At 37.3% G+C, this 13,254-nt stretch overlaps 1 protein-coding gene across 1 annotated transcript; it reads right to left on the bottom strand.

Moving 5' to 3' along the window:
- Positions 1-1,307: 1,307 nt before the first annotated feature.
- On the bottom strand, positions 1,308-3,980 carry LOC137397124 (piggyBac transposable element-derived protein 4-like). Its single transcript, XM_068083410.1, has 4 exons — positions 3,869-3,980; positions 3,462-3,587; positions 3,222-3,368; positions 1,308-2,842 (listed from the first exon to the last, which is right to left on the bottom strand). The coding sequence occupies exons 1-4, from the start codon at positions 3,978-3,980 to the stop codon at positions 1,308-1,310; spliced, it is 1,920 nt and encodes a 639-aa protein (XP_067939511.1).
- Positions 3,981-13,254: the final 9,274 nt, after the last annotated feature.

The following is a 13,254-nucleotide window of genomic DNA, read 5'->3' as shown; positions in this document are numbered from 1 at the left end:
ACTTTATGGAGATTTTACTTTCAAGACAGACATTGTGGATAACTTTTAGCCAACCGTTTGAAAAGTGTTTTTTAAATGGATTTAAGAAGAAATACTGAAGGATCCTTTTGTCAAAAGCGGTCTTTGAATACTTGGCCATATAGTGGCTATATAGTGGCTATCGATAAACGGCTCGTATCTCAAAGGTTACTCGTATATCAAGGAATGAACTTGCTAAAAAGTCAGCTCGTATCTCGAGTATCTCGCATGTTGAAGTACTCATATGTAGAGGTATGTCTGTAACTAATATAGTAGAGTATAGACATTGTATACACATATAGTACTGTGTATACAGTGTCACAAATATATACTTTAAATACAAGTGACCAAATCCAAGTGACAAAAACAATTTTTGTTTTCGGCATCAAAAAGAAAAACCTTGATAAATGAAAACTGGTTCAGCAGGATTCCCTGAATTCAAAAACTAGTCAAACTGTACGTGCAAAAAGGTCTTGTTTATCTGTTACTTCATATGCAGACACGGATTGCAATGAGGTGTCACACACCCATTACTCTACTACAGCCCTATGAAAACATATCTACTGGTCAGCACAGCATAAAGGCGTGGTCACACGAGCACCGAACCGACGTAGGATCGGTTCGGAGGCTGGTTCGGTTTGTGGCACATGTCACACGGCCACAGAAGTAACTTCGCTTCTTAGATACCATACGTATAGAGACAGGACACGGTTTCATTAGTAGTTTTTATGTATTTGAGTTAACCCTTTCCAATCTAATTATGAACGCATCAACTGTCCTGCTATGACTAATTAACTTTTCATGCAATTGCGATATCAAAACAAGTGCGCATTAAAACTGTGATTGCTTAGTCTAAGATGGTCAGATTTTGTTCTAGTCTTTTGCATTAGAAAGCTGTCATATTTTCCCACCAGACTGTATTGCTTGTTGAGCTATAATTCTTTTTCAACATTGTACAAAATTACAGATAGTGCAGGAGGCTTCGTACAGCGCTTCATGTATGGCAACTTTGCAAGAATGATATGCTTTTTAAAAGTGTTACATCACAGTGAAACTTTATCAGATACTGCTTAGGTATGTTATGAGTAAGCTCACAAAAAATCACAGCAAAATATATACTAGATCAAAAGATACAGCAAAATAAGTACAGAAACTTCAATTGGACAATTAGCAGAGATATCACATCTTACCATACATTATTGACAGCACAATGTTTTAAAGGATTTAAATTGAAATTTTTAGTTATTCACTTATTCTCTTTACAACAAAATACATCTACACAAAAAAATTTATTGCAAATCGCGTTCAGTATGCCAGCGCCGGAAACATGGCACTGGGCAGAGGGGTATATTGCCGCACTCGGCACAACAATATTTAGTTTCTACTCGTTTCCGATCAGTGCTACCGGCTGTTCTGTGCCTTGAAGCATTACACACACGACATCGACGGGCAACTGGATTTCCTCTACTGCTTGTTGCTGGGTTGAAAGATGGAAAATGATGATTCGTGTTTAGACGAGCAAGATCAGTGCCGATTGACCGTGGTCTTCCACGCTGGCCGCCAGTGCATGTAGGGTCTGGTCCAGCTTCATTCAGGAGGAGATCGACCAGTTTGAGCCGAAAATCAAGCGCAGAAATTGTTGTACCAGTGTTCTGCTTGTAAACAACATGTGTGTTGTGTGTGGCAATGTCCAATAAGTGAAAAAAAAGCTTTTTGTACCACTTCAAACTACGGCGATCCATGTTATAATATTTGATGCACTGACCTGCCAAATCTACACCACCCATGTACTTATTGTAGTCGATAATTGGCCCGGGTTTGACTATCTCCCTGTCATTCCATGTTCTTTTTTCTAGGGTTTTAAAAATAAAATCAGAATGTTTGTTAGAGCCAAATACAATAAAGTTTTTATCTCGCCAGCAGCCGGTCAACACTGGTGGACAGGTAAAGTATTGTGACTGGCCTTTAGCGAGTGGTTGATTTGATGTAAAATTTTTAATATCTTTTGGCACATGCTTCCTGTTGGAACGGAGGGTTCCATACGCATAAGTTCCTCGTTCATATAATTCCTTCAGCAACTGAGGGCTTGTGTACCAGTTGTCCATGACAAGTTCATGGCCGTTGTTGAGAAACCCATCCATCATATCCAAGACGATTCTGTGTGCTACGCCTTGTGAAATGTCAGCATTCTCTCTATCCCGACCTTGGTATAGTGAATATCGACAGACATAGCCGGTGTCACTTTCCGCTAAAACATAGCCTTTCATACCAAACCTTGCTCTCTTTTTTGGTATATACTGCTTAAAAATCAGGCGACCTTTGAACAGCAGCAATGTCTCATCAATCGCTATGTGCTTTTTAGGTCTATAAACGCTCTCAAATCTACGATTTAGTAGGTGAATTATTGGAGAGATGCGGTGGATACGACTGGTGGGCGCCAAATCATTATCCACAAAGTGCAGGGCATTCAAGATTTTCATGAATTTGTCTCGTGACATCACGCTGTTAAAAAGTGGGGTGGCCAGTTTGGGATCAGTGCTGAAATATGACTGAAGTGTAGGTTTTTTGATTATGCCAGTCAGCATGATGAGAGCAAAGAATCTCTGAAGATCGTTCATGTTGATTGGCTGCCAGTTCTGGTGTTTGGAGTTTCCGAATCGGTTTGTCTCTACTAGGATCAAATTCATAATTTCGTCAGTCAAAAACAGCTTGAAATAATCTAGAAGTGATGCATCTTGAGGCATACGAACTTTCAGACCAGGAGTGCCACTAAATGGGATTTCGCGGTTCTGCTGGGGAGTATTTTTCTGCCATTGCCATCCACCTAAATCAAAATCGAAAATACTAACACAACTGCTGTGTAATAATGCATTACCAGTCAAACATTATACACAACATACATGAAAAGCATTATACTGCCCAGATCTGACAAAACACGGCAACTCAAATTCTCTTATTTTTCACTATGATGAACTTTTTACTTTTTTCTACACAGTAGCAGTGGCATTTTGAAATAATTGGGTTATAGAGAAGATAGGGTAAAAAACACACATGTGGAATTACAATTTGAACATAAAATGTAATTATCTCTTCATTAATTATTCCGTAAAATATTGGAAAGGAAATATTTTACAGAAATTTGAGTTACTATGCTTTGTCAGATCTGGGCAGTATAGGTAAGCAATCATAACACCTGCATGTACCTTGTTGAGTTTGGGGAGCTCCAGCGCCACCGTGAGTTCTATCTGCACCTATTTGACCACGTCCTCTCCTTCCACGTTGTCCACCACCGAGAGCCCCACTTCCACGACCCCTACCACGACTTCCTCTACGCGTGCCATCACCATCACCTGCATTATGATTTGAAACTAATATAAGAAACTATCACGAAGGTACTACCATAAGTCATACAATTGAAACAAACATTTCATGTAAAAACATACCATGTTCTGATCTTGTACTAGATTCATCATCATTAGTCATATATGCCATGTCCACGTCATTACTGCTAGAATGATCTACTTGAGGTGTTGAGGCTCTTGGTCCATGATCAACTCCTACATCCTCACCTAAATGCAATGTAAGGGATCATGGTATTTAGTGTTTCATGCATGCAACTGATTCCACTAAAACTTCTTCAACTCCTAGTTCCTAATCACTGGATCAATTTAATAGCAAAATATTCACATACACAAAATAAATCATCAAACTAACTGTAACTGGCTATAAATCTCCCAATCTCTTTCACTCGATTGACAGCTGCGGCGTTGCTATGGAAACGATAAAATAAATATATTTTGATCAGCTAAATTATTTTTCATCTCTAATAATTACTAGAATTTGTACTCACCTTGTTCTTCTAAATAATCTTCAAAAGTGTCATCATATTCCCCATCATCTGAATAATCTTCTTCCCCAGAGCTAATAGCAATGTTAGAAGCATTTAAAAAACGGCTTTCCATGACATACGATCGCGAGCAAAATGGCTGAAAAACGCTCGTAGCGTATTGCTTTTTAAAATATGAATAAAAATGGCACGGCGCCCCTCAGACAGTTAGAACCAAAGGTAATCTATTCCGAAAATGTCTGAACATCGTTTACAACAATGATTTTTCCTATGGCTTTACTGGACAGTCAGTATACTATGTCTAAACCGAGCCCACTTAGAACCGCGGTTATACCGGGATCTGGGTGAAGAGAACGTAACTCCTGCGCGGAATATCCGGTCTCAGATTTAGGAGGGTTAATTCGTTTCAGTGCTGATATTGCAAGGCGAAAATGTCGTATAGCAGGATATAGAAAGCCATAGTGATTATCTAAAGCAAACATCCCCCTTGTGAGAATCATCAGCATTTTAAATACATAACATAAACGTTGAATTAAAATCTAATTCATTAAGCTTTTAAGTATAGATGCTATTTATCGAAAATGCGGATATCGAAGATGCAGACATCGAAGATGCGGATATTGAAGATGCCGATATCGAAAATGGGCTAAAGATTGCGATGTTAGCGCTAGCCTCCTATTCAAAAATATATACAAAATGTGAGGAAACTGATTGCATCCATGGAAGAGTTTAAGTATATTTAAATGTCAATATTAGTCTTGACAAGTCAATGTTACAAATTTCTATAATATTAGTCGAATATATTTTTGTTAAAATTAGTATCATTCTGTAGTTTTCTACTAATCATTTTCTGATCGGTCAATGAATACCAAACTAACGATTTTTGAGTTATGATCAAAATATTGAGCTCAAAACGTAACAACTATTTATTTGAAACGAGTTCACTCACAGGAAGGGAAATACTTAAAATAAACTTACATGGCAAAGGTCAAGCGTATGAGAGATAATACCAGGTGCCATGAGGCGAATGATGATGAATTGGAGTTGTGCGCACGTTGAACTACCTTCAAGTTCTTCAATGTCCGTTATTAAAAAGTATTTAATCCTTTCACTGCCGAGCATGTACAAATTTGGGTATCTGCCAAGTGCCAGCCATTTTACCGAAAATTGCTGATATTGCTTCATGATATGTAAACAGTCTTTTTTTCCAATTTCAATCTCTATTTAGAACAATTTTGTTACATATTTTAATTTGCTAACATTTTAGCCAACATTGATATGCAAAAATTCAATGGATTTATACTTTTTGCGATGATAAAGCAGTGAAAGGGTTAATGGACATTTGCATGATGTGGAGTAAAAGGGGCTTTGTTGTGCTGATTAGATTGTGCTAATTATTGAACTACAGGTCAATAATTAGCACAATCTTGTCAGACTTAGCAGCATTCTGAACAAGAGCTTATACAGAACTACTCTAAACAAAATAAAACAGCTGAAGTGTGAGAATGTTTAGAATGGAATATCCTGCTCGGTATTATCTTATGCATCATTTGTAAGTGCCATTTCCATCATTCGCAAACATAAAACATTTGATAAAAATTTGTATACATGTAAATCGGTGGAATTGCGATTTTTGCCAGTTTCACCTTGCAGATTGAGGAGAACATGGCCATTATGAAAGCATATTGAATGAACTCACATTAAGATATGATTTTGGCAACAGAAAGCAACTGATTTCCGATTATACAAACATCCAACACATTAAATACTAAGTAAATACACAAAAGTACATACAATACTGATGTCCAGACTAAGTGAGCTAGTACCAAGTATGCTACAATATACTATACTTCTACATAGGAGCTTAATGCGTTCTAAGACTGAGCTCGTGTGACAATTTACTCATTTCTCAAGGCACCATTTCCTATATAAAACAACTAATTACAAATTGATTTGTTACTACACTATGAAAACACCCCACATTAAACAAGATATTACAGTGAAAAAACGTTATTTCGTTGTTATAATTCATTGCCCATGCTAAAAAAGTAACAAATACTTTGTTGCTAAAACATGAAATAAAATGTAACAATTCCATATACGCTACTACAAGAGTTTTTCCTTGAGACAGACGTAGTGGCCAGAGGAGGTCTAATAGAGACTTGACAGCGATGCGTTCGGTACACTAAATTTGAAAATTTGAAATTTACCTGAATTAATTTAGCTCACTGAACACACACTTTAAGCTGAGTTTCGATATTTTACTAAACATACATCAACTTACTCGGCTAAATTTTCTATTGTTTCCGGTTTTGGGCCAGTACCGATAGATATAAAGGTGAGGCGTCTGCCCCGCCAGTAGGCTGCAAGCTGGCTACTAGAGGCTAGTAGGCTGCTCATTACTCCATAGTGATGAGTCATAAAAACCAACAGCAGGACAATACCTACTGTAGGTAGTTCTTACTTTCGAGGCAGACGTATAACTTAAATGTTGAATTTAACTTTAAAAAACTTAACTTACTAGACAGATACTTGATGCTAAGTTTCATTATGTACTTTAGTTATCTTACGAAATTTCAACACTGCCACTGCTGAATTTTTATCACTGATGTGTTTTCGGCCTCGCTTTCACAGTAAGTTTTATGCGATCTAAATAGAACCTTTTGCAACCTGATTTGTCAAAAAAGCCTGAGCGATGCTGTTTTTGAAATGGGCCTCTCAAAAATCTGTTTGAATTAATTTGGGTAGAATAGCAAATTTAGATGAGTAGTGAAAGTTAAAATCCAAGCTGTGATCAACACCAGCTGAGACATTGTGTCTGACAATGTCTAACGTCTTCTCAAGCCAGCCACTGTTGCTACAACAGTATCTATTCCTATTGGCTACTAAGTAATTATGTCAGTTGGCATGGAGCCAAGAGACTCATTCGTCTTCTGAAGGAGCTGTTTACTGTTTGATATTTTTTATAGATTAGAGTATAAAATGCTAAAAATGATATTGAACAGTTAATAGTGATAAAGTAGTAACTCTTTGGCCACCAAATTAATTTATTTACCGGGAAATAATCACATATTCCGTAAAACCCACTAATCATGCAGTTCTTTGTTGTACTGAAATGCTTTGCCAAGCTGTACTACGTGGTTGTAGTGGGGAAAGAGTAAACTCCAGTTTAATACAGTGCGTCATACCAAAGCTCGTTCTAAACATCTCAAACAACTCTATTGTATTGAATGAAAAATGGTTGAATTTTGAAAGTTGGTTTTTATTTGGTAATAGCAAAATTTGACTTGTATTCAAAATATAATTAATCCAAAACATTCTAGAATACTAGAGTCGGCTTATGAATGAGTAATACAAATAATGTAAACTTTGTTTCAAAAGCACCTATCGACTTACGAGATCCGCGTAGTGTGTACACATGAGTATACAGTTATACCTCGACACACGAGTGTTCAACGTGTCAGAAAATTGAGATACAAGCTTACGAAAGTTTTTGACTTGGCTAAGATGTGGGAGCAGCTTACGAGAATAGCATTGCTAAGCCTATTTCATCGGGTCAGTTTGAAAGTTTCAAAGCCAGTCAAAAGTGAAAGCAAGATGACGGGTTCCGAGTATGAGAAAAAATACAAAAACTGAAATTTAAAAAACAAAATTTTAACTATGTTTAGGGTAGCATAAGATAAAATAATGTAAACTAATTTATGTTTCAGTGTCAAAACATTGTGGCGTACCACACGTATCGCTGTCATGTCTATTTCAAACTACCATCTGTCTGTGCTGTGTGTCAAACTACCATCTGTGCCGCTACATCTGTCTCGTAAGTAAGAACTCCATACAATATGCTACTTACTGTATAGACTTCTATGTACTGCTACTGTTTCATATTATGCTACATAATACTGTTACCGTATGTTGCAGCTAACAACCACCAGTGAACTTTTAGTTAACCGTAACCATTGTGCACTAAATACCTTTTTAATGTAATATGATTAAATGGTATTTGGTTGAAAGGGTTGAAACATTATTTAGAACTTAATTATGTTAAATAAGACATATTGATTTGGAAAACTAAAAATTGACATACAAGCTCGGTTTTTAAAGGCATTGGGCTCAAATGTTGAGTTATTACTGTATCTGGTAAAATTATTCCCATGTAGTGCTACGCGATATCATACCACATGCCAAAAGATCTATATTGGCCCTGTGAACTTTGGTGTTATGCTCTCTGGATATAGATTATTGTGACGTTTCACCAAAAACAGAGATACAAGGGAGATAATCGCGTCTTAATACCAAACAAAATAGAAGTTGTCTTTTCTCTCTAACTTTAATTAGGAAGCTTTCATGAAACCTATTTCTACCTAGCCGGTCTGTCTCTAAAGGATTCTCAAAGAGCAATGAAATCTGCAGGCTCGCAAACATGTTTTCAGGAACTATTGCTGTGACGATATGGAGTCACGAAAGCCGGTCATAGTCGATGTTGATTCTGCCAATTAAACACAGATATTTATCGTCTTAACATGATATTGAAAACGTCAATACACCCGACAACAGAATCGACCTATAAAACGCCCTAAATGATATCATCCCACACAAAATCAACACCTTTGGTACAATATCGTTTTCTCGTACAGCACTATTCCCATGAAATGCAGCATGAAATTCTGACCCACCTCTGCTGATGATGTTAGTGTCGACAGGATCAATTAATAATCTACTCCGACTCGAGATACTTCCAATTGAACCACAGTTTCTGGTAGATCTACATTGGTACGTATACATCCAGGAGAGCAATATCTGCAGACAAGATCATTTCTGGAAAAAACAGTACGGAAACTACAGACACTATATTAACATCAAATAATTGTAGATTTAAATATTATAGAAACAGCAAGCAATAATACGAGTGATCAAAAATACGTGATCACAGTCGACTCGAATGCAGAATCGCATGATTGCTGTCTACTCAAACCCGAAAGCGTACCATTGATTTGAAAGCAAAAGCGCAAGAGCGTCGTTGACTCGACTGGGAAAGCGAGCGATCGTCGTGGACTCGACGGCAAAAGATGCAATCGTCATTGACTCGACTGCAAAAGCAAGCAATTGTCGTTGACTATGATAAAAACCCTAAAGCTAAAAGACTATAAATAGTTCTATGATAGAAAACTTAAAGCTACAAAACTATAAATAGCTTTATGTGCGTAGAACCAACATATAATTAACAATACATAATAAAAGTCTGACTACAATGGGCAGCCATACTTACTGTAAGAGACAGTAGCGGTTGACATTGAAGTGAGTCTACAAGTGGACTTAGTAGTGCTAGTCGAATCTACAAACATTATGGAACAAGTATTAAATTCTAATGTTTCAATGCATTGAATAATGTCATAAGTTTAAAGGTTAAACTTGGGGTTGTTTGCCCGTTAACACTAATTGCGATCGCACTAAGCCGAGAGAAGACAACCGCCACCATCATCAAATGCAGCACATTTTTGACTCATAAAAAAAACATAGGGACATGTTGAAATAATAATGCTAAAATAAATTAATTCCAAGTTTTCCCTTGAAAGTTTCTGCAGAAACCTGATTGTCATTTCCTTTTCAAACATTTTATAAAGCCCGTCACCGTTTTGTGATACACCATTCTATTCAGTTTTTTTCTGAAACAGGTAAAATAGCATAAGTTTCTACATCAACACATTTACGACAAAGCTTGTCTATTTCATGGAAAACGCCCTTGAGGTAAGAGTTTCTACGGTCAGGCTAAACTCTACAATTGCTATATGAAAGGAGACCAGTTTTCTTTAATATACAAGCCATTATTATAATTACGTAAAAAAGTTGCTAACAAAATTCAAATTTCATGAGAATCTTAACCATACTAATTACACTGGGATCACAATACATCATTATCTAATTACACATTGGAAAGTTTTAGCTGTCAACTCTCCCGGATTTTGAGGGACCTTCCTGGAATTGAGATTACTCTTCCGCAAAATTAAGATCTTCCAGTAAACTGCCGGATTTATGTTTTGTGCTCTAAGATAAAATACCCAACCATTTATTATCAGTTGCTATAGTAATAACGCAATTCGCGTAATCTAGGATAACGAAAGACTCGCTGTTTAGCCAAAAACGCATTCTTATGGCTTCGTGCTTAGAATTACCGCTCGGTAATTTTTTGCCAAGCAAAGTTTTTGTGATGCTGTGGCAGTAGAGTGTTACCCCTTACTGACGAGTTCAATGAGGACCATTCTCTGCATGCCTCACAGTAATGCAAGAACAGAGAGCGTTTTTTCTATGCTTAAAAATACACACCGAGGCTAGGGCTGACCCATTTTCTCAAACAGTGAATGCTCTGATAGCCACCAAAACAAACTTTCCTACCTGCTGCTTTGAAACAGAGTTGAAAGCTGACCTACTCAAAAGTCTTAAAAGTCAGCCAAAACCTAAAACTGGAAACCTCGATGAGCAGCAGGCTACCTCATCTCAAATCAGTGCAGACTCAAATGTAGACATGATATAACATTCCTGTTTAACTACTACATTCATTTACAGTAAAATTTTGAGAGTTTTGTGATACGTTATGTTCATCACCATGGATATGATACAACGTTTTTTGCAGAACTGAATGTAGAGCATTAGGTTCGTAAAAGTTGCCTGTAATTTGTTTTTATTTTTGTAATTCACTTAAGCATAACTTTAGAGCTGAGATACAATGTTAACCTGCCTAGGTCCCCATTTAAATACGTTTCTGCTAGAGCGAGTCTTTCGAGGCTCATTTCTCTCTCATTTGCAGTAGACCGGGTTGACAGGTCTGTCTGGCATATGTTGGCTTCATAACGGCTCATCTTAGTACCTACACAAGCATTTGATCACGTATCACAGAGTTAACAGATTCTACCAAAATTTTGACATCATCAATTTATGATATCAGTCTGTCATTCAGAACAAACAAAGAAGTCAGTTTTTACTTTACTCAAAATTCACAGAACGATACTGCTGTTTCTTCAATTTAAGATTACAAAAATTGAAAGCATTGTCTTAAACTTATTGTTGGTGGTTTAAATTAAAATTGTTCAACTTTGGGTCTAAGATATTTCTGATTAATACTTTTCTATTAAAAAATGGGGTCTGCAATTGGGTCACACTGCAAAAACGATAGCGTTATTCGCTTGCAGACAATTTTTTCGAACTCAGAAAACTAGTCAGACCTTTGCAGTGCGATAAAGCCTTGTTCTTCTGTTACTCCATATGCAGACATACATAGCCATGAGGCATCACACAACCTATCACCCTACTACAGGCTACTATGGAAACATATCTGCTTGTAGGCAGAGCATAGCCTTCTGCACTGGTTCTAGGCTATTTATAGAAGGCTGGCACAGGATAATTGGACTAGTGCCAAATTCAGTGGCCTTACGTAGTTGAAAAGGCTACTACAGTCATACTTCAACTTACGAGCTTAATGCGTTCCAAGACTGAGCTCGTATGTCAATTTACTCGCATGTTGGTGCAATTAATTTATATATAGAACAATTAAATATATATTGATTGGTTTCCATACTCTAAAAAAAGGCAAATAAAACACTCAAAACAAGATGTTGTAACAGAAAGAACATGTTGGCTATTGTCCTTACGTACTACATGCTTTCAAAAAGCAACAAATAAAAAATAATGCAAGGAAATTTGATTAATTAAAATGTAAAATTAAATACATACAATAGCAGTTAACACTCGCATTTGCCAGGGAGGGAGATATAAGTTATCCTTCGTTACAACAGTTGACTTTGATAAATTTAGATTTTATCAAAGTGTTAAAAGACAAACTTAGAAGCAAACCTAAAAGCAAACTTTCATTTTCAACTAAACGTAATTAAAATTTCTTCGGCGTTCATAGTTTGAAATTTCTCACTGGTTAGCGAGAAATCTTTCCTTTTTTTCGCTTTCACGACTAGCCGGCCGTTTTAAGATAAACCTATCTAAGGACGTTTGCCTTTGTCACCCTTGCAACATGTTGCGATTAGGACGAACACAGATGTCGTCACAAATGGTTAACACACGATCACTAGCCAACTTGTCCGAATGTCTATTAAACAGTTTGGATAGATAGCGCCGGCCTTTTCACATTTCATCGTTTCAGTTACGCTGTCACCGGCCAATTGTTTGTCCAATGCCATCAGCGGTCGTGAAGATCGCTGCACCGTTTAGAAACTATGGCAAGTCCTTTTGCGAACTAAATGCCCTGAATATAATCCTTCTGTTTGATAATTATGAATGTATTTCTGTCATATTGACGAGCTATCTGAATCACGCATACACATTTCGCATATTTTTCAATACTTTTCCGTTTAATATCGACTGTTATCATTTGCTTTTTCTTTGTATTATCTTTCATTTTACTGGCAAACTTTTGGTCTACGCACAGTACTTTTAATTCACATAATTCTGCACAGAAAATCGTGCACAAAAAACACGGTACAACAGTATAACCTGAGCAGTTGAAAAATACAGAGTGATGCTGTTCTAATAAAACACCTCCGACATACTTGGCAACCCACTCAAGTGCTCGTATCTCAAACATGGCTCGTATGTTAGTGCTAAAACTTGCTAGAAAGCTGGCTCGTATCTTAAGTTTCTCGTACGTTGGAGCACTCGTAAGTTGAAGTATTACTGTACTAGTGAGATGGGAGTGTAAAGCCTGGTTTCCATATGACAGCGCAAGGTGCGCAACAAGGCGCACGACGTCGTGCGTAGGCCAGCTGTGATATGGAAACGTCAACGCACGACGATCGCGCGACGTGCGCACCCATATGACACCCATATGGTTTTCATATGACGGCGCAATTTCGCAACGGAGAACTGTTTTTCCGAAGAAATATGTCTCTCCTACGAAAAAGTAAGGAAATTATCTACCCCGTCCAAAGCAAGCGCGGCGCCTACGCGCGATATGGAAACACTGCATCGCGGTTAAAGAAATGCATTGCGCACAATCACCGGGCCGCGTAGATGCGTGCGCTGTCATATAGAAACCAGGCTTAAGCCCAACCGCTAATATATCCATGAGATTTTGACTCACCTCTAGTCCATGCCAAGACGATACATGAAAATAATAGTAGAGATCAATAAGAATACAACCAGATGTGGAACAGAGATGAGACGTTCCTACCACTGCACTTCTGTACCTATAACCAATGAATATAGAAAATCACTGCACCATCTCATCATGAGCAATACAAAAGAATAATTCATTAACCCCATTGTTCAAGTTTTACAAATATGTAAGGAATTCAACAACAATTCTACTAACGGTCATGCATATCACAAAGGGAAGTCATGTGAGTTGAGTAAAGGCTAAAAGTACATCGGAGGAACATGGATAGAAT

Source organism: Watersipora subatra, chromosome 5, assembly GCF_963576615.1.
Source record: "Watersipora subatra chromosome 5, tzWatSuba1.1, whole genome shotgun sequence".
Taxonomy (NCBI): Eukaryota; Metazoa; Bryozoa; class Gymnolaemata; order Cheilostomatida; family Watersiporidae; genus Watersipora; species Watersipora subatra.
This window is presented reverse-complemented; position numbering and strand designations above follow the sequence as displayed.